The sequence below is a fragment of the Schistocerca cancellata genome, chromosome 4 (assembly GCF_023864275.1).
Source record: "Schistocerca cancellata isolate TAMUIC-IGC-003103 chromosome 4, iqSchCanc2.1, whole genome shotgun sequence".
In the NCBI taxonomy this organism is placed as follows: domain Eukaryota; kingdom Metazoa; phylum Arthropoda; class Insecta; order Orthoptera; family Acrididae; genus Schistocerca; species Schistocerca cancellata.
In genome coordinates, this window is record NC_064629.1 from 116914141 (window position 1) to 116938694 (window position 24554).

Genomic DNA, 24554 nt, shown 5'->3' on the forward strand with positions numbered 1-24554 from the left:
GATCCTACGCAGTGCCGTAGGGGACCGCACCGCCACTTCCCAGCAAATTAGGGACACTGTTGCTCCTGGGGTATCGGCGAGGACCATTCGCAACCGTCTCCATCAAGCTGGGCTACGGTCCCGCACACCGTTAGGCCGTCTTCCGCTCACGCCCCAACATCGTGCAGCCCGCCTCCAGTGGTGTCGCGACAGGCGTGAATGGAGGGACGAATGGAGACGTGTCGTCTTTAGCGATGAGAGTCGCTTCTGCCTTGATGCCAATGATGGTCGTATGCGTGTTTGGCGCCGTGCAGGTGAGCGCCACAATCAGGACTGCATACGACCGAGGCACACAGGGCCAACACCCGGCATCATGGTGTGGGGAGCGATCTCTTACACTGGCCGTACACCACTGGTGATCGTCGAGGGGACACTGAATAGTGCACGGTACATCCAAACCGTCATCGAACCCATCGTTCTACCATTCCTAGACCGGCAAGGGAACTTGCTCTTCCAACAGAACAATGCACGTCCGCATGTATCCCGTGCCACCCAACGTGCTCTAGAAGGTGTAAGTCAACTACCCTGGCCAGCAAGATCTCCGGATCTGTCCCCCATTGAGCATGTTTGGGACTGGATGAAGCGTCGTCTCACGCTGTCTGCACGTCCAGCACGAACGCTGGTCCAACTGAGGCGCCAGGTGGAAATGGCATGGCAAGCCGTTCCACAGGACTACATCCAGCATCTCTACGATCGTCTCCATGGGAGAATAGCAGCCTGCATTGCTGCGAAAGGTGGATATACACTGTACTAGTGCCGACATTGAGCATGCTCTGTTGCCTGTGTCTATGTGCCTGTGGTTCTGTCAGTGTGATCATGTGATGTATCTGACCCCAAGAATGTGTCAAAGTTTCCCCTTCCTGGGACAACGAATTCACGGTGTTCTTATTTCAATTTCCAGGAGTGTATGTTACGTTTAACGGCATTCGAAGAAAAATATCCAATAAACCCGCAAGGTTTCGGAAGTTAGGGTGTGCACATGGTCTTGTGCTTTTACACAACAGCCGCCACTGGTTACAGCTGAGGGTAATGTAGGATGCTGATGGTTCGCCACACAGTCTTCATCTCAGACATTACTTGATACGCAAAGTGCTGAAAAGCGAAGATGACGTCCAATCTCCACTGGTCGGGGGAGAAAATTTAGATGGACTAGCCCACTCAAGATATCTTTTAAATGAACTGCAACGTACGATCTTGTCAACTGCTCACCATTGCCCAGGGTGCGGTGTTTTAACAGTAGCCTGAGCATATGTATTACGACTTCCTGTCCCAGAATTTACCTTTGCAACGGAAAGAACATCCTTCAGAAACATGAGATCTACATGCAAGATTAACGCTAACTAGAGGTGACCCCTCCCAGCAAGTACCCGTGCACTCCCAAAATTAGTGACAATCAATGCAAAAATGTAAGACCTCTCAAGACGATGAACCCAAGGTTTCACATGACTGAAATCAAGGTTTACCTAATAGGTAACTAAAGTTTATTACCCTAAAGATCACAATGCATAAGGAACTAGTAATCGAAAGGACTATGGTAGAGAAACTCTCCACTAACGTCACAATCTCTGGCCGAAGTTGTGTTAACAAATGAATTCCCTTACTTCCCATGGACATAGATTTTGGATAACGACGTTTGACTAAATAGCATTCAGAATTTGACTGAAGTGACGAAGTGGTTTAGCAATAGTTGTCAGCTCGTCTCAAAACTTGTGTAAATAAGCTCTCCACAGACAGTGAACTAAGAGTCTACTTTCCCCTTAACAGCAAAGCTGCAAGTATTCGTACCAGAACTCTCAGCCGTCTGCCAGAAATGGTGCTGCAGCAAATAATGTGTGTCCACAATGCCAGCAGCTACCCTCGCAGGCCAGACACGTGTATCTGCATTCCTTTGTGCTCCGCGCCCGTCTTCCACCCGACTCCATTATGTGCTCCTCAGCCTTGCGTCTCCATCAGTATCGTGGGTGGTCCGCCAATGAGCTGGAAGCTCTATACTTACTTATCGTAAACCTGACAGCCTATCTAAATGTGTGTCACCTGCTTCAGCAGCAAACACGTCTTGCTGGCATGCGTAACTTAACAGTCTGGCGCCGCTTTTTCATGGGAGTCAGTGTTGCGCCCACGTCGCCATGGCGTCAAATGCCATCAGCCACACCATTTCCTCCCCGGGCAATGCGCTGCACTGGCTCACGAAAGCTCTACCACCCCTGGCATGATTGCCTACTTTCATATGCTCGCAGCCCGAGAAGTGCGGCGCCAGTGTGCGAGCGAGAGGCGAACCTATTTTGTGGCTTGCCCCTAGGCACAGACGACGCTCCAAAATCCTGCCTGTCCCTCTGCCTTTTGTGGCAGGCCACCGACCGTAAGACATAGCCAGCTTCAGAGCAGACAAATTATTCTCAGCCAGAAAATTAACTTTTAAAAATCTGCTGCTTAATGTTTCACAGTTAAAGCCTTATTAAAATGCGCTATTACCCTTCCATAAGGACTTACTGATTAAGAACGGCATAAAATAAATAGCTCAAATGAAGTCTGAAGTGAAATGGAAGCTGTCAAAGAACCAGCATCCTTCAGCCATCTGCTGGGCTAGGTGAATAATGAAATGATAATTAAATGGACACCCTAGCTGCAAACAGGCGTTGATGTACTTCATTGGGGACATTGGGCACAGAGGATAGTGCATCTGCAGGGACTTATCCCTTGCACGCTCCCCGTGAGATCCACATTCCCAACATGTCCACACCACTACTTTCGTAGTGCGCCTAATAGATGTTTGCCCATCATACTCATTACTCGTGGCAGATTAATCTACTAAGTCCCGTACGAGTTCGGGCACATCATACTCTGTATCAACGCCTGTTTGCAGCTAGGGTGTCCATTTAATTATTTCATTTCTAGCAAAGCTGCATGGTCATCCACGGTAACTGTTCTTTCGGGAACAGATACTACCGTCATATATAGGTGAATAATGTTAATTAGAAATAACATTTTTATGAAGATGGTCGAGACAGATGTCTCACCAATACTGAAAGTCCAAAAACAATTAGATTCTTATGTGGACAATAAAGGTCAATGTGTCTGTTCCATGGTACAAACACACGGGATGAGGGGACACCCATTTGTTGAAAACAACTCATTTAAATTATCGATGCATGACTGTAGCTGCAGCTTAACCTTAACTGTGTAGGGCATTGAGCAATTTAGCCTACTGCACAGTTCTGCTAAGACAAAATTAGGATACAGACGCATTCACATGTTGACTTCCGATAATGTCATGTTGCCTGTTATTTAAATGAAATCTATGTGGCATTGGTACATTCACACTCAGTTACAATATTTCTAGATTAAACATAAGGGAACATTACTTCAGTTATGAAAGTAAAATTATCTGCGGAAGTAATTTAATTCAAACAAAGCATTTACATAGTTCCTCCATTAAAAAAGCTTAATTCATGGAAGGGGGTATAAATCAACTGAACTACATCAGAAAAATTACAGGAAATTACTTCCAATTTACATTTCTAAAAGCATGCACAGTTAAATTTTGTTTTAGATATTAAAATTTTATAATCAATATACACAGTGCAAGACAAATTTAAAACATAACTAAAATTTAGATCACATTGATACAAGAAAATATACATGAGGTTTCAGGTGTAAAATTTAAAAATTGCAGCCAAGCTTTAAATTTTATTGTTTCACATGTTACAGTCCTATCTTCTTTGGCTTCAATGGGCTGTTTTCAGGAGTCCAGTCCTGTTCGCTGCAGCAGTCTGAACATGAGCATGAAGTGTCACTGTCAGAAACAAATAGACAAATGCAGTAGACCCACCACTAAATGTTATTTTGCATAAAAATGGGAAATTTTGTCATTCATACAATACATAAGAACTGCGTAGCACAAAACGGAAAACTAATTAGGATTTTGTAAATTCTTTAGTCTCTGCGTCGTATCACTATGATTAAATTAATATGATAAACTGCAGCGACTAGATACAATAGGCACATTCTGAAGGAATAAAAAAACATTTAAATCTAGTATCGAAATAAGTTCCTGCTAAGAACGTTATCATAGAACTTTCATATTCTGCTTAATTATTTCGTCAATAAAGTGCTTTGGTCCAAATAAATTTACCTTTCATCAGTACCAGTGTCATAGTCACTGCAAGTGCTACAGCTATCAGAATAACTTTCGCTGTCACTGCAACAGTCACAGTCGCTGTCTGACCAACTGTCCTCTGAACAAGTTGAACAGCTATCACTGTGCGAAGAACCTAAAACAAAGAAATTTATCAACAGTAAAACTTGAGTTAATAACTCTTTACTGATTGTTTTTCTGTGCGCTATTCTGGGAATATTTCACAGTTTTCAATACTTCTCCAAGAGCTGGGAAAGAAACACCTAGTTTCTTTAAATTCAAAAGATTCACAATACCGCTTTCTATGTTAAAGTAATGAAGATAATATACAAATTTAAATGTGCTGCTGTAAAGGAAGCGCTTTAATGTTCTGAGAGATGATGGTATTAGTTTACGGGCGTTGTGCAGTACGTATTCCTCTTACAGATTTCTTCGTATATCTGGTATCGGTATCTGCGAGGACGGTGGGCAGATCTCCAGCGAGACCAAGGACTGCCCTATGATCAGTATACAGGACACACATAGCCACAATATGCTGAACTGAAAGCGGCATGCCACAAACTTCACAGAAAGGTGGATCCTCCCTCTGGAGGAGGAAGCTGTGTGTGAAAGGGCTATCCTAGATGCGCAGTCTGGTAAGCTAAACTTCCTTCCAGCGGCGAGGCTGACACGAAGTCCTCCAAGCTTTTGTGGTCGGTTTGAGTGACGGCACTTTGTTGTCCGACACCTGAAACCAGTCAGTCTCCCATTGACGCATGATGCATCTGTCAGAAAATGAGATTATGACGTGCAACGGGATGGGACATTGATGGACAGCACCATCCCAACATGCTTCCTTGGCAGCTTTATCAGCCATGTCGTTCCCCTGTATCCAACATGGCCAGGTACCCCGTAAAAATCACCTTGCCACGGCGTTGGAGCCGCTGCAAGCAGTCTTGGTTGAGCTGAATCAGCGGGTACATTTGGTGAAGCGCTTGCAGTGCACTAAGAGAGTCGGAACAGACAAGAGAACTCGTACGGTGATGTCTGAACCCTCTCCAGTGCCATTAGAATGCCATGTAACTCCGCATCATAATTTGTAAATTGTTCTGGAAGACGCACTTTGGAAACCGTAACAGGGAAAACCACAGAACCGAGAGCATTCCCTGCTGGGATCCATCTGTATAAGTAACGATAAAATTATGGTACATACTTAAAACAGACGAAAACAAAGTTTTAAAAACCGTATCTGGAGTACAATTTTTTCGGTTACTGCGTCAAGCTGAAAAGCACTTTGGGCCTCGGAAGACACCAAGGCGGCAGTGCGTATCATCCCTGGGTCTATATTTTCACGTCCGAGAGATCCATATCCTTGAGGCAGGCCGAGCACATACCAAATGGCTCGGTTGTTTGGGGGCCGCTTCCTGAATAGTCGTTCGAAGGCGGGTTGGATCACTGAACTAAATGCCAACGACTGGGGTGACGCTGAGATTTTCAGCGCCTGTCGAGCCAAAAGTATACGTCGCCGAATCCAGAGTGGTGCTTCACCAGCCTCTGCACACAGACTGAACTGGGCTGGTCCGAAAGGCTCTAGTCGATATCCGAATGCCCGCATGGTGGAGAGCATTCAGCATCCGGAGGTAGGAAGGACGGGCCAGTCCATAGACCACGTTACCATAGTCTAAGCATGATCGAACAAATGCCCTATAAAAACGTAGGAGGCGGGACCTGTCAGCTCCCCATGTTTTTCCGCCAAGGCATTTCATTTCAAAATGTTCAACAATCGGAACCCCTTTGTTCGTACGTCTTTCAGGTGTGGGAGAGATGTTAATTTCGAGTCAAATAAACCCAAAAAGCGCTCTGTGTCTTGAAAAGTAAAATACGGTCCCCCATTGTAAGCTCTGGTTGCTTAAAACTCCAACGAGCACGATTAAAATTGGCACACACTGTCTTCTCAGGTGAGAACCGAAAACCAGTTGTCTGGGCCCAGGTTTCCAGCCTCCTAATGGTCAGTTGTAGCTGCCTCGTCGTCGTCGTCGTCGTCGTCGTCGTCGTCGTCAGATCAGAGGAAGAATAGAAGTTTGCGAAGTAATCCACAAACAAAGAGCATTTGATAGGGCTCCCGACTGCAGAGGAAATGCCATTGATAGCGATGGCAAACAATTTAACACTGAAGACACTGCCCAAGGGCACCCCATTCTCCTGAATATAGCAGTCATATGGCATCGCCAATGCGATAACGAAAACTCCTGTCCTCGAGAAAGAATTGGATCAGAAGCAGCAGGCGTCCACATAGTCCCCATTCATGAAGCTCGCGAAGGATGTTTTACCTCCAAGTAGTGTCATGCTTTTTCGAGGTCAAAAAACAAACTAAATGGTTTCGGCGTAAGAAGAACTCTTATCGCCGTCTCCAGTAGAATTAAGTTGTCAAGAGTGGAACGGTACCTGATACCACACTGGGAGCGGCTCAGGTAACCTCGATTAGAGCAACCAGACGGGAAGTGGTTGGCCATGCGTTCAAGAGTCTTACCCATAGAATTAGTAAGGGCGACACTCCGATAACTGTTAGGGGCGCTACGGTCCTTACCTGGATTCCAGAATGGAATTAAGATCGCCTCCTTCCAAGTCGTGGGGTACTGTCCATCAATCCAAATCTGAAACTAGAGGGAAGGAGACCTTTCGCTTCAGGGCATAGATGAAGCATGGTATAATGGATCATATCAGGTTCTGGAGCAGTGTCTTTGGCTACAGATAAAGCTGATTTCAGTTCCCATATGGAAAATGCAAGGTTGTAGACTACTTCATTGCGCGAGAAAAAAATTGAGCTTTCTCATCTCTGCAGTCCGACGGAATACCTGAACAGCAGGAGCTTGTCTGGATGACTTAATAACAGTAAAGAAGTGTTCAGCTAAAACGTGAGCCATCTCTTCTGGCGTGTCCACCAAGACCCCATTATTTGGCAAGGTTGTAAGGTGATGTGGACTACCCTTGCTTGAAATCCTTTATTTCCAAACGTGCGCAGCGGAAGTGGACCGATTAATGGAAGTCTAATTCCCTCCAAGAAGCCCTCTTCCGTTCTTTGATCACTCGCCTTGCGTGTGCTATCGCAGACCTGAAGACATGAATGTTGTCTGTAGTAGGACACCGTTTGAAGTTCCGAAGTTCTGACCGTGATAGCCAATCAACAGTCATCATTCTACCATGGTACAGGCCGTCGTCCGAGGTGGTTACGAGACCTGGGGATGGAATCTGCGGCAACCCTTTAGATATCTTGAGTGATATGGGCCACCGCCTCTTGTGCACAATCCTTTCGTTCAAAATATAGTCTATCGACTGTACTGTAACCAATTTGCCCTTTGTATCAAAAAATGGTTCAAATGGTTCTGAGCACTATGGGACTTAACAGCTGATGTCATCAGTCCCCTAGAACTTAGAACTACTTAAACCTAGCTAACCTAAGGACACCACACACATCCATGCCCAAGGCAGGATTCGAACCTGTGACCGTTGCCCCTTTGTATCATCCACCTGCGTGGTCTCCTGCTGGTCACTGTCCTAGGTAGCAGACGAATCCACACTGGGAAGTGGTCACTAGAATGTAAATCTGGAGCTACTTCCCACTGAAATTAATCTGCAATAGCTGAGGAACAAAACCAAAGATCAACAGCTGAAAAAGACCCTGTAGCTATGGAAAAGAGTCATATGACCCGCGTTCAGAAGGCAGATATCCTCAGAATGGACGATTCGGTCTATCAGCCGACCGCTGGAGCAAGTAGTAGCCGAGCCCCACAGCACATTGTGGGCATTGAAGTCCCTCACAAGAAGGAATGGGTGCCGGAGTGCCTGGAAGAGGTCTACCAGTGCTTCCACATCCAAAGCGTCATGGGGGAGGGGAGGGGGCAGTAAAAAGAACATACTATGATAGTAAATGGTGAGAGAACTTTCACAGCAATTGCTTCGATGGTCGTAGTAAGAGGGACAGGAGTGGTATCTCATCAAGAAAAATAGCCACTCCACCTTTAGCCCTGCCTACAGTAGTATCGTCTTTCCTGTATATGTGGTAGCCCCGTAATGTAGGTGTGTTTGTGACTAAGATGCATTTCTTGTAAGCAGATGCAGAAAGGTTTATCCTGGACCAGCAGCTGCAATTCTTCCGAATGTGAGCGATATCCATTCAGATTCCACTGCAACACATAAGTCCCTATGGAAGCCACTAGTTAGCGATGGTGGTTCCTTCCTTTCTCCCTCGTAGGCGGTGATTTACCGGGGAGGTCAGGGGGAATGTTAGCCGGTTCCGCGCTCGCTAGTTCTTCCGATTGGAAGTCCGTATCTTCAAGAGCATAGTCGCCATCAGAAAGGGAGAGCGCTCGTCGATCCGAAGGCTTACCTACCACTTTCTTGGACTTAGTTCTAACTTTTAGAAGAACGTTTTTCTTTACTGACAGGAGGAGGCGGCGGCTGCCTGGGTTGCTGGGATGGCTTAGGTGTCAAGTCTCCTGCTGACGGCTTCCGAGCGACGTCAGTTGCAAGTGGAGCGTTTCCCTCCCTCCCCCCTCCCCCCCCAAGTAGTCGATAAAATAAAACTTCACAAGGAAAATGGCTGTCATACATGTGGCAAACTGTATGTACAGGCACATCAACTAGTGCCAACCGAGGCCCACGAGTAAGACAGGCTGTGGCACTTCACAGCACGTAACTCTACAAGCGAATAACTATTTCAGGTAAGTTTCATAATTCTTGACTGCCTGTTGTGTGCTGTCTAAAGCTTGCATGCATTCACTTAAGAATGGGGTGTATTTGTCATAGGCCTCAGTCCGAACGCTTTCGCCTCGTTACTGCCCTTGTTGCGTTACAGCGGCAACATACCAGCTACATCTGTTATACACGACATTAGAAATAACATATACCGAGGTAACTGAAGTCATGGGATACCTTCTAATATCTTGTCTGACCTTTTGCCCGATATAGTGCAGGAATTCGACGTGGCATGGGCTCAAGTCGTCAGAAGTCCACCTCGTAAATGCTGCCTCTTTAGCCTGCCAGTGCATGATTTTATGCACGAGCCAACCCCTGTATCAAATCCAATAGGTGTTCGATGGTATTTATGTCGGGCGATCTAGTAGTCCAAATTATTCGCTCGACATCTCCAGACGTTCTTAAAATCAATCGGAACAAATTTAACCTGGTGATATGGCGCATCGTCATCCATGACAATTTCATCGTGTTTTGCGAACATTAAGTCCACGAATGGCTGCAAATGTCTCCAGGTAGCCGAACGTAACAGTCTCCAGTCAATGATCAGTTCAGTTTGGCCAGAGAACGCATTCCATTCCATGTAAACAGCCCACACCGTTGTGGAGTCACCAACAGCTTGCACAGTGCTTTGACAACTTTAGTCCAAGGCTCCGTGTGCTCTGCGCCTCTAACCCTACCATCAGCTCTAACCAACTGCAGTGGGACTCTTCTGACCAGGTCATGGTTTTGTCACTAGCTGAGGAGAGGCTATGTAGGCGTTTCTGTGCTTTCTGAAACGGAACTTCTGTCAGTCGTCTGTTGCCATAGCCCATTAACGCCGAATTTAACTGCACTGTCGTCACGGATAGGTTCGTCGTAGTTCCCGCATTGATTTCTCCAGTTATTTCACGCACTGTTACTTGTCTGTTAGCACTGACAACTCTGTGCAAAACGTCCCTCTAGGTCGTTAAATGGAGGCTATCAGCCAAGAGTCGCCGGGCTGAAAGTTAATCCCTGCAATTTGGTGTTCTTGGCACGCTTTTAACATTGTTCATCTCTAAATATTGAATTCCCTACCTATTTCTGAAATAGAATTTCCTACGCCTCTAGTTCCAACCACCATTCCGCGTTCAAAGTCTTATTTCCCGTCGAGCGGCTATAATGACGTCGGAAACGTTTTCATATGTATCACCTCAATACAAGTAAGAACTCCGCCAGTTCACTGCCCTTTTATACCTTATGTACGCGATACTACCTCCATCTGTATGTGCAAATCGTTGTCCTCACTTATCACATCAGTGCGGCAGACTTATAGGATACTGACAGCGATCGCGAAATACATAGTGATTTGACCAGGTCGCTAGATGCGGTCCGAAGAAGGTGCTATCGTCCCTGTGGAAGTAGCTCACGGTGAAAGTGACTGGTTGGCACTAACTGGGCCAGAGTCCTGTTCTGCCATCTGCCCAATACTTTTTTGTTGTCCCGTCATGGTAGGTGCCGACGGCCTTTCTGTGGTACCTTCTCAGCTTTTACAGTGCCTTTAAGAGAACTAATTACGCCAAGAAACTAAGAATTTTAAACACAGTCCAGGATACTTTAAGAGCACAAGAGTAACAATAACATTACGTTAAGTAATAAGTTATTTTATGTCAGACTTCTAGCATAATTTTATCTTTTATGAAACTCTTATTTCAAATACACTCCTGCAAATTGAAATAAGAACACCGTGAATTCATTGTCCCAGGAAGGGGAAACTTCATTGACACATTCCTGGGGTCAGATACATCACATGATCACACTGACAGAACCACAGGCACATAGACACAGGCAACAGAGCATGCACAATGTCGGCACTAGTACAGTGTATATCCACCTTTCGCAGCAATGCAGGCTGCTATTCTCCCATGGAGACGATCGTAGAGATGCTGGATGTAGTCCTGTGGAACGGCTTGCCATGCCATTTCCACCTGGCGCCTCAGTTGGACCAGCGTTCGTGCTGGACGTGCAGACCGCGTGAGACGACGCTTCATCCAGTCCCAAACATGCTCAATGGGGGACAGATCCGGAGATCTTGCTGGCCGGGGTAGTTGACTTACACCTTCTAGAGCACGTTGGGTGGCACGGGATACATGCGGACGTGCATTGTCCTGTTGGAACAGCAAGTTCCCTTGCCGGTCTAGGAATGGTAGAACGATGGGTTCGATGACGGTTTGGATGTACCGTGCACTATTCAGTGTCCCCTCGACGATCACCAGTGGTGTACGGCCAGTGTAGGAGATCGCTCCCCACACCATGATGCCGGGTGTTGGCCCTGTGTGCCTCGGTCGTATGCAGTCCTGATTGTGGCGCTCACCTGCACGGCGCCAAACACGCATACGACCATCATTGGCATCAAGGCAGAAGCGACTCTCATCGCTGAAGATGACACGTCTCCATTCGTCCCTCCATTCACGCCTGTCGTGACACCACTGGAGGCGGGCTGCACGATGTTGGGGCGTGAGCGGAAGACGGCCTAACGGTGTGCGGGACCGTAGCCCAGCTTCATGGAGACGGTTGCGAATGGTCCTCGCCGATACCCCAGGAGCAACAGTGTCCCTAATTTGCTGGGAAGTGGCGGTGCGGTCCCCTACGGCACTGCGTAGGATCCTACGGTCTTGGCGTGCATCCGTGCGTCGTTGCGGTCCGGTCCCAGGTCGACGGGCACGTGCACCTTCCGCCGACCACTGGCGACAACATCGATGTACTGTGGAGACCTCACGCCTCACGTGTTGAGCAATTCGGCGGTACGTCCACCCGGCCTCCCCGCATGCCCACTATACGCCCTCGCTCAAAGTCCGTCAACTGCACATACGGTTCACGTCCACGCTGTCGCGGAATGCTACCAGTGTTAAAGACTGCGATGGAGCTCCGTATGCCACGGCAAACTGGCTGACACTGACGGCGGCGGTGCACAAATGCTGCGCAGCTAGCGCCATTCGACGGCCAACACCGCGGTTCCTGGTGTGTCCGCTGTGCCGTGCGTGTGATCATTGCTTGTACAGCCCTCTCGCAGTGTCCGGAGCAAGTATGGTGGGTCTGACACACCGGTGTCAATGTGTTCTTTTTTCCATTTCCAGGAGTGTATATTGGGCTTGTGCGTAAGTTCACAGCGTTATCCTTTAATGAAGAGCAGATACACATAACAGACTTTAGTCATCAATGGTGTATTCTCCTTGACTATGTACAACTGTCTGCCAATGCTAAGGTACCCTTTCGATTTCACTACTCTATAAATGACGTAGTTTTGAGGAGAACAAAAATGTTCAGATGTGTGTGAAATCTTATGGGACTTATCTGCTAAGGTCATCATTCCCTAATCTTACACACTACTTAACCTAAATTATCCTAAGGCATACGCACACGCGGGAGGACTAACCTCCGCCAGGACCATCCGCACAGTCCGTGACTGCAGCGCCCTAGACCTCTCGGCTAATCCCGCGCAGCTTTTGAGAACTCGAGGCGTGCTCTGAATGCATTTTTATCTGGAAAGGAAGTCCTTTAAAGTGTGTTCGATACAGTGGAAAAGGCGAAAATCTGAGGGTGCAAGATTACGTTGATAAGGTGGGTACAGAGCGACTCCCCAACCCAATTCCTGTGTTGGTCAGTCTAGCATAATGCGGGCAGGCATTATCGTGGAATAGCATCATTTCATGCAGCCTTCCCGGTCATTGTTGGACTGCGTCTGCAAAATGTTTCAATTGTTGACAGTAAATGTCAGCAGTGACTGTTACACCTTGGGGAAGCCAATTCGTGGTACACCACATGGTCGCCGTACCACCAGATGCTTGACATCTTTGTGGATGTCTGTGTGTTTGTACAGGGAGTTGCTGCTTTCTTTTGGATCAACCGCTTATTGGTTTTCCTCATGTGAGCATGAAGACCATTTTTCGTCACCATTAACGACACAGTATATAAATGGTCAGTTTTTTGTGGGGTTTTAGAGCGCTCAACTACTAAGGTCATTAGCACCCAGTCACAAATGTAAGTGCACATATGATCTGGTAAAACTCGAGGGGGGGGGAGACGACACACCGGAAAGTTCTTATGAAGACGCAGATAAAATAAGTATGAGTTAGATGTCTTTGGACAAGTCCGCCAAAGTAATAAAACGAACACGAGCAGCTGCTCGAGTGTCATCAGCTAAAATTTCCTGTAAGGTAGATGGCAGAGACAGGACAAGACGAGTGATTAAAACGGGGACACGACAATAAAACATGGTGCACTGTCAATGCATGACCAGAAGGGCACAGCGGGGCGGGGTCACCAGTTAGCAGGTAGCGGTGGCTAAACCGGCAATGCCCAATCCGCAACCTGGCCAAAATTACCTCTCACAGAGATGGTCGGGAGGAGGTTTTCCAAGCTGTTGGGAACAGTTTTATGGCACGGAGCTTATTTTCTTGAAGTGACGACCAAGTATCGCACCATAATGACACAAACCTCTTACAATCAACCCCACTAATGTCAGACGATGGGACACAAAGGGAGGCTGGCCGAGGCAGGAGGACTGCAGCCTTGGCCGCAGCATCAGCAGCCTCATTCCCAGGCACTCCTACATGGCCTGGAATCCACATAAAGCTAACAGGAGAGCCATCATCAGAAAAAGAATGGAGGGATTGCTGGATCCATTGCACCAAGGGATGGACTGGATATGGAGCTCCAAGGCTCTGAAGAGCACCGAGTGAATCAGAGCAGAGTACATACAGAGAATGGCGGTGGCGGCAGTTATACTGAACGGCCTGATAGACAGCAAAAAGCTCGGCCATAAAGCTGGAACACTTGTCAAGGAGACGGTATTTAAAGGTGACGTCCTCGATGACAAAGGCACAGCCAACACCATCGTCAGTTTTGGAGCCATCAGTGTAAATAAAGGTGTTACTGGCGAGTCGCACACGAAGTTCGACAAACCGTGAGCAATACACTGCCTCCGGAGTACCCTCCTTCAGGAGCGGGCGGAGGTCAAGATGAATGTGAACCCGAGCCTGGAACCAAGGTGCTGTCGGGCTCTCACCGTCTCTGAAGGCGGTAGGGAGGGCAAAATCCAATTGTCGAAGCAGGTGACGAAAGCGGACTCCAGGGGGCAGCAGGGCAGACACATACAACCCATACGGACGGTCGAGAGAATCTGCGAAGAAGGACTGATAAGAGGGGTGGGTGGTCATTGACAACAGCCAGCAGGCATACCGACAAAGCAGTACATCGCGCCAGTAGGTCAATGGTAATTTGGCAGCTTCAGCATAGAGACTCTAGACAGGACTCATATAGAATGCTCCTGTCGCAAGACGTAACCCCCGATGATGGATGGAGTTGAGATGGCGTAAGAGGGATGGCTGAGCAGACGAGGCTCCCATAATCCAGCTTTCATCGGACTATGGACCAATAGAAGCGAAGCAGGACAGTGCGATCCGCTCCCCAAGATGAACCACTAAGAACACTGAGGACATTAAGGGAGTGTATACAATGGGCAGCCAAAGAAAAGACATGCAGAGACCGAAGTTTCCTGTCCAGTGTGAGCCCTAAAAACTTAGTTGTCTCCACGAATGGGAGAACAACGGGACCAAGATGTAAGGATGGCGGAAGGAATGCTTTATATCGCCAAAAGTTGATGCAAACTGTCTTCTCTTCAAAGAACTGGAAGCCATGAGCCACACTCCATGAGTATAGGCTGTCAAGACAACGCTGAAGGCAGTGCTCCAGGAGGCATGTTCTCTGGGCACTGCAGTAGATCGCGAAGTCATCGACGAAAAGACAGCCGGAGACGTTAGGTGGAATGCAATCCATAATTGGATTGATTGCTATGGCAAAAAAGGCTACGCTCAAAACTGAGACCTGAGGCACTCCGTTCTCCTGGAGGAAGACGTCAGACAATGCGGAACCCACACGTACCCTGAACATTCGATCTGTTAAAATTAATGAATAAAAATGGGCAGGCGACCACGTAGGCCCCACCTGTGCATAGTGCGGAGGATACCTCCTCTCCAACAGGTATCTTAAGCATTCTCCAAATTGAAGAACACAGCTACCATTTGGCGCTTTCGCTAAACGTTGTTCATGATGAACATCGACAAGGTCACTAGCTGGTCAACAAAAGAGCAGCGTCGACGAAAGCCGCATTGAGCAATGGTAAGTAGCCATCAAGATTCAAGAATCCAAACCAACCGAGCGTTAACCATGCGCTCCATCATCTTACAGTCACAGCTTTTAAGAGAAATGGGGCATTAACTAGAAGGAAGATGTCTATCATTCCCGGGTTTTGGTATGGGAACAATGACAGCCTCACGCCAACGCATGGGGACCTGACCTTCGGTCCAGACGTGATTACAGGTACGAAGAAGAAAGCATTTGCCTGCCGGAGAAAGGTGTGTCAGCATCTGAAGGTGAATGGCATCTGGCCCCAGAGCAGAGGACCAGGACAGTGCAAGTGCACGTTCGAGTTCCCACATGGTAAAGGGGGCATTACAATCTTCCAGATTCAGCGAGTGGAAAGAAGGTCTCCGAGCCTCTTCTGCCTCTTTTCTGGGAATGAAGGCAGGGTGGTAATGGGCGGAGCTTGAAACCTCCGCGAAAAAGCGGCCGAAGGCTTTGGAGACATCCACAGAGTCCACAAATACCTCCTTACCTGAAGTCAGGCCATGTATCGAGGAGTGGGCCTTAATGCCCGACAGTCGGCACAGGCCACCCCAGACGAAAGAGGGAGTAAAACTGTTAAAGGAGCTTGTGAGAGGCCTAATAAGCTTTTTGCTATCTTTGATGACTACGACATTGCGCTCGGAGTTGTTTGTAATCAATACAATTCGCCAGCGTAGGATGGCGGCGAAAGGTGCGTAAAGCACGTCGTCGAGCGCGGATAGCGTCTCTGCAAGCCTCATTCCACCAGGGGACTGAAACGAGACGTGAAGAAGAGGCAGTATGAGGAATGTAACATTTGGCAGCATTGGTAACAGCCGTGAGGTTATCGACCTATCACAGCTGATAATATCTTGGTCCGGAAAGGTCGCCAGTGAGGAGTAAAGTCCCCAGTCAGCTTTCAGTATGTCCCAGCTCGAGGGACGTGGGGATGGGGTGTGGTGCAGGAGACTAACGACACGGGAAATGGTCGCTCGAATAGGTGTCAAAGGACATATCACCCGAACCGATGGGCAAGAGTGGTAGAACAGATCGAGAGGTCCAAGTGGGAGTTGGTATGAGTAGAGTCAGAGGAAAGTCAGGGCGCCAGTATTGAGGCAGACAAGATTGAGATGGTTGAAGACATCCGCCAAGAGGGAGCCTCTCTGACAGGATGCAGGAGAGCCCCAAAGGGGATGATGGGCATTGAAGTCGCCAAACAATAAAAACGGCGGAGGAAGCTGAACAATCAGGTCCATCATGTCAGCCCGACTAACTGCGGATGACGATGGAGTGTAGACGGTACAAACAGAAAAAGTAAAGGCAGAAAGAGTAATACAGACAGCTATTGCTTGGAGTGGGGTGGTCAATGGGATGGGATGGTAATAGACATCGTCCTGAACGAGCAACATGACTCCACCATGAGCTGGAATACCGTCCACAGTGGTTAGGTCAGATCACTGAGGTATAGTGGGTAAAAGCAATACGGTCAGTTGGGCAAAACTTGGTTTCGTGGAGACCAAGGACGAGCGGACAGTGCAGGCGGAGGAGCAGTTGTAATTCCTCCCTATCAGATCGAATACCTCTTATGTTCCAATGTAACAGAGCCATCGCGAATCAGAGAAAGGGGTACGAAACAGGTGAAGAGCTGGTCACCTCGACGGCCGCGGAGGGCCAGGTATCGAGGGAACATTGCTATAACCGTCGGGAGGCGGATCCTGTTCCATCGAGTCGTCGCCAGCTGCGGCCACATTCCTGGGTTCCGCAGGAAGGGCAGCATCGTCCGCCTACGATAGGCCAGCTGAGCGCCTGGCAGCAGAGCGTCCCGACGAAACTGAGGATGACCAGGAGCAGCGACTGTGATAAGAGCATCAGACGAAACGCGCCGGGGCGGAGAGGGGGATAAAGACTACTACTTTGAGGTCTTCTTCGAAGACCAGTGAGTGACAGGGATGGTAGGCTGGACCCAAAGAAAGTCCTCACACTCAGGGTCATTTTTTGAACGCCGGACCTCAGAAGCCGGGGTCCGTAACGTTTCCCCGATGGATGCCTGAGAAGAGGATCGCTTCTCAGGCGGTGGCGGCGGCGAGGAGGAGGAGGAGGAGTAGGAGGAGGAGGAGTGGCCCCTGGGGCAGAGGGGATGATGTTTGATTTGTGGGGCGCTCAACTGCGTGGTTATCAGCGCCCATACAATTACCCAATCTTTGCTCAGTCCAATTTCGCCACTTTCCTGGATGATGATGAAATGATGAGGACAACACAAACACCCAGTCATCTCGAGGCAGGTGAAAATCCCTGACCCGCCGGGAATCGAACCCGGGACCCCATGCTCGGGAAGCGAGAACGCTACCGTAAGACCCCGGATGGGGTCAGCAGGTGGAGGGGGACAGGATAGGGGTGAGGATACTGTGGAAGGAGTGGACACTACTTAAGCAAACTACGTTGTCAACATCACGGGATGGTGGCGGTCATATTTCTTCCTGGCCTCAGAATAAGACAGACAGTCCAAGGTTTTCAATTATTGTAACTTCTCCTTCTGATATTTGGGGCAGTCGAAAGATCTTGGCAAGTGGAGGCCTGGACAATTGACGCACCGAGGTGGTGGGGTGCATGTATGTCCCTCACAAAGAGGACATCCGCAATCGCCACAAAAGGGCTCAGCTTCACATTGTGCCCTAAGTGCAAACATTGAAAGCATCGCATAGGAGGTGGGACGTGTCGCACCGGTAACACCACCTTTACCTTCTCCGGGAGAACATCCCCTCGAAGGCGAGGATAAAGGCCCCAGGGTCGACGCGACAATCTTTTGGGCCGCGCTGGACTCGCCGGACGAAATGCACGCCACGGCACTCCAGGTTGGCCCTGAGCTCATCAGATTGCAGCAGGAGATCCCAATGGAAAATGAGCCCCTGCGTCCTATTGAGCGCCAGATGCGGGACAATGGACACTGGAATGTCCCCTAGTCGGTCGCATGCCTGGAGCGCCACTCACTGTAGCGGAGGTGGTCTTTATGAGAATGGACCCCAATCGCATTTTACTAAGAGCCCTGATTTCTCCGAAGATATCCTCGATATGCTGTATAAAGAACATGGGCTTGGAGGTGGCGGACGACCCCCCATCGGTCCGAGAACAGACTAAATAGCAGGGGAAGTATTTCGCCCCAAGCCAGCGGGTCTGTCGTTCCTCCCAGTGAGTGGGGAAAGGCAGAAGTACCAGAACCAGAGACAGAACCTTTCCTCTTAGAAGACGCGGCCGCAGAGCGACCTGATGCATGTTGACATTTCATCTGCGAAACGTCCGCCTCGATACCACCCACTCCGACCAGGGGCTCTCCCCACAAGCGCCACCCAGCCTCAGCAAGGGCCACCTGGCAGGATGACCGTTGCCGGGAGTCCTGATGCCCCAGGTAGACTGGCATCTACTCCTTGGCTTACGTGGGGAGGGTGCAGCTCAGGTATCGGCAGTACGATCCCTGTGTTGTCAGGGGGCTACAACCTAGAGGGTACATGACGACCCCACCACAACAGGCTGGTTACCATGCTGGATTTCGGGTGCCATGGGAAGTCCATGATCCTAGGTGGAGACAGGGACGCACTATGGGCGTAACTTGTGCAACCCATCAGTTGTTTAGGCCCAAATTGATGAACAGTGGGTGCAGTTACGACGCCGTTACGATGATGAGTGCCAAGGTCTTAGAACACTGAGGACCGGTGATACACCACATAAGGTGTCCTTCCCCAAAAGGCTCGGACTTCCGTAGAATTTTGAAAAAATGGAGGTCAAACCCCAATTGGGACCATCACATTGAAGGCCGAAATGGTTGAAACTCCTTTTAGTCGCCTCTTACGACAGGCAGGAATACCTGGGGCATATTCTTACCCTGGACTCGCAGGGGGTATAAATGGTCAGTGTTTTTCTCGAGCCAAAATTTATGACGAACAAGCAGATATGCACATATGGCCACCCACATTTTTTTATTATTTTATCTTTAAGCATGCAGTACCCATACATCCAATTTTTGAACCTTCCCCAAAGCACGCAAATGTCGCACGATGGTGGAATGACCACAGTTCATCACATTTACCAGTTCTCGAGAACACAAATGGATCAATGGGCAATTAAACGATCTTCAAACCCTGAACGTCTAATCACTGATGTCAAAACGATTCTCGTTAAGACGAGAACACTTTTCTTGGCGTGTGCTCTGTCCAATAGCATTATCCCCTTACCTGGCACATATGTTTCTCGCTGCCTCCGCTGCTGTTATCCCTCTATTGAACGAACAGAAGTTAGAGTGAAATATACCGACTACTTCACTTGGCATTCCATTTTATAACGTCCACAGCTCCACTCACTATCAAAAGATATGTAAACAAATCGCTACAGTAAAAACGTAAATGTCTGTTGACGCCACTTCGGTGACTTCCGCGTCGATGGCGGTGAAATGATTAGGACAACTCCCATTCCCTGAGCGGAGATAAATCTTCGACCGAGCCGGGAATCAAACCCGAGCCCTCTATGTTAATCGATTCTTGAAGTTAAGGTCTGTTCGTTGCTAGGAGATTAAATTACCTTCTCGAGTTTTTTCTCTATCTGCTATAAATAATTTTATGACAAGACAATGTCACATGAATCCCTGTCTGGCACTAGTTTTGGTAGAACGAGTCTACCCGTCTATGCCTTTCAAATTGAAGTAACCCCCTATTACAACAGCATGGCGAGGAAAGTTAATAAGTTTTCTCCGAAGCGCTCGACCATTCCAAATCCTGGCCCATGCAGTCTATAAAAGCATCCGAGTGCCGTATTTGACTGACTTGATGCTTAATATCACCAGACTAATTCACATTCTGGACCAATGATAATCTCGCTAGATATAATCGAATCCTTCACTGCAATAAATACTTCAGCATAAGCTACTAACCTATCCTTACGAAAACATTTTGATCTGAACTTAGAATTTCGTTGCTATTCACTTCCAGTTTCAACTTTCTAGACTTTCTGAACTTTGATAAGCGACACTAATTCTGAGATCTTCCCTTCGATGCTCCTGTAGTTTACGGGCACAGTATTGTTTTCTACACTCCTGGAAATTGAAATAAGAACACCGTGAATTCATTGTCCCAGGAAGGGGAAACTTTGACACATTCCTGGGGTCAGATACATCACATGATCACACTGACAGAACCACAGGCACATAGACACAGGCAACAGAGTATGCACAATGTCGGCACTAGTACAGTGTATATCCACCTTTCGCAGCAATGCAGGCTGCTATTCTCCCATGGAGACGATCGTAGAGATGCTGGATGTAGTCCTGTGGAACGGCTTGCCATGCCATTTCCACCTGGCGCCTCAGTTGGACCAGCGTTCGTGCTGGACGTGCAGACCGCGTGAGACGACGCTTCATCCAGTCCCAAACATGCTCAATGGGGGACAGATCCGGAGATCTTGCTGGCCAGGGTAGTTGACGTACACCTTCTAGAGCACGTTGGGTGGCACGGGATACATGCGGACGTGCATTGTCCTGTTGGAACAGCAAGTTCCCTTGCCGGTCTAGGAATGGTAGAACGATGGGTTCGATGACGGTTTGGATGTACCGTGCACTATTCAGTGTCCCCCGACGATCACCAGTGGTGTACGGCCAGTGTAGGAGATCGCTCCCCACACCATGATGCCGGGTGTTGGCCCTGTGTGCCTCGGTCGTATGCAGTCCTGATTGTGGCGCTCACCTGCATGGCGCCAAACACGCATACGACCATCATTGGCACCAAGGCAGAAACGACTCTCATCGCTGAAGACGACACGTCTCCATTCGTCCCTCCATTCACGCCTGTCGCGACACCACTGGAGGCGGGCTGCACGATGTTGGGGCGTGAGCGGAAGACGGCCTAACGGTGTGCGGGACCGTAGCCCAGCTTCATGGAGACGGTTGCGAATGGTCCTCGCTTATACCCCAGGAGCAACAGTGTCCCTAATTTGCTGGGAAGTGGCGGTGCGGTCCCCTACGGCACTGCGTAGGATCCTACGGTCTTGGCGTGCATCCGTGCGTCGTTGCGGTCCGGTCCCAGGTCGACGGGCACGAGCACCTTCCGCCGACCACTGGCGACAACATCGATGTACTGTGGAGACCTCACGCCCCACGTGTTGAGCAATTCGGCGGTACGTCCACCCGGCCTCCCGCATGCCCACTATACGCCCTCGCTCAAAGTCCGTCAACTGCACATACGGTTCACGTCCACGCTGTCGCGGCATGCTACCAGTGTTAAAGACTGCGATGGAGCTCCGTATGCCACGGCAAACTGGCTGACACTGACGGCGGCGGTGCACAAATGCTGCGCAGCTAGCGCCATTCGACGGCCAACACCGCGGTTCCTGGTGTGTCCGCTGTGCCGTGCGTGTGATCATTGCTTGTACAGCCCTCTCGCAGTGTCCGGAGCAAGTATGGTGGGTCTGACACACCGGTGTCAATGTGTTCTTTTTTCCATTTCCAGGAGTGTATATCCGATCTGCGAGGACGAGCTTTCTCTGATAACACTATGGCTAATGTATCATGTTTTGGCCGGAAATTCGCCTCTAATCTTAAGGAGGAGGGGGGGGCGGGTTTTCTAACCTAAGAAATCTAATGTGCGCGCCACCCGTACTTCGCTACCCTAGGCGTGTGATGCTACTTGCTTTCACCAAATCAAGCATCCGCCGAAAGAAACTGATGAAAGCTTCAGAACCAAGCGGCAGGCTCATTCGTGCACACACACCTCTTTCCAACTGTTTATGTTCATGACGCAACATTTCCATTACTTTGTGATGTAATGATATCGCCACCTTTAACAATCTGAACAGCCTGTTAACTGCTTATTTGTACAGCCGTTACATGTATTGCTAAGAGGCCTGCATCTATGTGGTCATAGCACCCAAAGATTATTTACTATAAGTTTTTATATATTTTGATGCTTTGTATCAATTTTCCCAGTTTCACGACTATTGGAGAATAAAGTATGTTTAAGACAGTTTCGAGAAGGCAAGGTGATGTAGCCTTTACAAGCGACATTGAACAGAGGATAGTTGTAAGTTGCTTCCTTTAGTGGCTGAGGCCAGACTATTTAGATTCCAGCTAGGCAAAGAGACATTCACAGGCTGAACACCAGCTGTCAACACTAAATCCACAGTACTCATGGGACCAAAATCTGAACTGCCGCACTACAGGAAACTGGGTACTGGTATACGAAAAGGATAACCTTCAACATTACATGATTTACACATGCATTACCATTGTCTGCAGACCTGCCTTAGTGGTTAGCGAAATATTGTCAATTTCGAGTGCAATTCTATAATAATGTGTACATCATGATATCTAATTTAATTCTGTTGCTGCTGTTTAACTATATGAAATTTCTCAAATTTTCGGAAATATGCTTTTTGAAAGGCAATTTCTGCTATGCTGAAGCGATGTACCAAGCATTAATAAAAAACTACTATATTAGACGAATTTAATTAATCAATTATGTTAAACGTAATATGTACGATTTTTTATGAAAACAGTAGGCATCTGAGGCATGTCAAAATGGCGACAAGCTGTATTTGAGGGGTGGGTGGGGGAAGAAAGTGAACGCCCCACTCCGCCCCACCCCCATCCCCAGACCAAACCCCTAGTCCACATCTGGCGGTGAACATTGTCTTGTCCCTTCCCAGAGATACGCCAGATTTGAATTTCATTATACTACCTTTTCTCTTACAGACTAGCCGAATGTACAGGGTTTTTTTTACACAGTGAAAATACGCTGCATGAAGCAGAGTTCCGTTATCAAGTCTTCACTCTGATGAAGTGCGTTATTTTTGTGCATTACCTCTGCGGCTCTTCCTGGCTCTCCGAGTCCGGCTCTTCCTGCTACAGGCGGCGGCCCGCCTGCCCTTTGCTGTCCTGCAGCATTGAGTGGGTTTCTGCTTGAGCGCCTTGGTCTTTACCCGCCCTTGGTCTTTTCCCACTCGTGCCGCCGTCTTGCCTTCTACCCTGCCCTTAGACTTGCCAGCGTGGCACTCTGCTTTGGCCTTCCCTCTGTCCACAGCTGCTACCTCTCTGGCTTCTGTCCTTTTTCTCCCTCTGCCACCTTTCTTCTGAACTTTCCCACTGTCTTTCGTGCCAGAGACTTCTTTCTTATCTTTGCTGCTCTCTCGCCCCGACTTATTTCTCTTCTTTGGGAAGTGTTTATTTGAGTCTGGTTGTTCGATTTTTTCTTTCTCTATATCCAGTGGCTGTGTTTCCACTCCTGCCATAGCTGTTTCAGGAAACTGGTTTTCCACTGAAGAGGATCTGCAACAAATTTTTAAATCAACACACAATTCCTTATGAACACACTTCAATAATACCCACAACACGATCAGAGAAAATGCTTACCCCATAGCACAGTTAAACAGAGGAGACATCCGCAAGTGTTTTTGTAACGTCTGTTGCAGTCTCAGAAAGTTAATGTGGCAGAACAGATGGTTTGCACAGCTAATTACTGGGTATTCATCCCTACCATACGACCAATTAGCTTTTAACGTATCAGTCTTCAAACACTAGGAATTTTCAGAGCAAAATCACTTGTTGGCAGTGGCAGAAACGTAACTGATTCAGTATATAATTTACTGAATCAGTTGATACATGTATCTGCTTTTGTCAGATCTTTGCATTTCCATTTCTGTATATAGCACTTTTGATATTAAAATTGGTTACTTACTAATGAATCCATCTGAAACCCCGAATCTTTGTCCATCAATGGACCAATACAAATAATTTGGATAAATATGGAATTTTGATACTGATGGCAATTTACTTGCACTCTGTAGGTAACTCCACTTTTTGCTTCTGATGTAAACAAGTATTTGTTGTATGTCGAGTTCTTGGGCGCTTTTAATGTTAAATAGTATTAAAAATTTTGTTACAAATACATGCCTTTATTCTGACGTCTGAATCACCCACGTCGTTTATACAGCCTGAAGTCTTTGCCAAAAACATAACGTGAAGGGCTGCCCACACAATATGAGTAATTGGTATATTAATGAAATGAAGACAGATGTTCATTGGATACTATATACTATCTCCCCTCTCCTTCGGCTACAACCAAATTAACATGTAAATTTGGTGCCAACATGTTATCAGGCACCGCAGATGGAGGGTCCTTTGGCAGATTCGTGGCAAAAAGTTAGCGAACATTTATTCTCTTCCAATGTTGAGTGATGGAGCTGGGTACGTTTTAGCATAGTTTGCATTGCTGACAGATCTCGCCCAGTCAAAGTCACACCCCTCCACCACTTCTCTATCCCAATTGGGTTAAATGTAAGCGGAAGGAAATAAATTTCCGTCGTGGTACTGTCCCATTGGTTGGAGTATCAGCACAGCCCACATGGTTAACTTATTTGTCAATGATAAGTGTAATTTTTACTACCCGTCACTTTTAGCTACACACTTCATCTTTTCACTATATTATCCAATTACTGTAATTTATGACCCAAAATGGCTGCCAAGGGGATTTATCCCTAACAACCAGTC

General features: G+C 47.9%; 1 protein-coding gene across 1 annotated transcript; it reads right to left on the minus strand.

Annotated features, from left to right (window-relative positions):
* Positions 1-3732: 3732 nt before the first annotated feature.
* LOC126185178 (protein starmaker-like) lies at positions 3733-23313 on the minus strand. Its single transcript, XM_049928029.1, has 3 exons — positions 22870-23313; positions 4172-4310; positions 3733-3832 (listed from the first exon to the last, which is right to left on the minus strand). The coding sequence occupies exons 1-3, from the start codon at positions 23294-23296 to the stop codon at positions 3742-3744; spliced, it is 657 nt and encodes a 218-aa protein (XP_049783986.1). The 5' UTR covers positions 23297-23313; the 3' UTR covers positions 3733-3741.
* Positions 23314-24554: the final 1241 nt, after the last annotated feature.

Excerpts from the sequence above, each read along its gene's own strand:
- LOC126185178 (XM_049928029.1), bottom strand. The coding sequence starts at position 23,296 with ATGGCAGGAGTGGAAACACAGCCACTGGATATAGAGAAAGAAAAAATC. Across the intron at positions 4,311-22,869 it reads AGCCAGGAAGAGCCGCAGAG|GTTCTTCGCACAGTGATAGC; the intron begins GTAATGCACAAA and ends TCTTTGTTTTAG. Across the intron at positions 3,833-4,171 it reads GACACTGGTACTGATGAAAG|TGACACTTCATGCTCATGTT; the intron begins GTAAATTTATTT and ends TGTTTCTGACAG.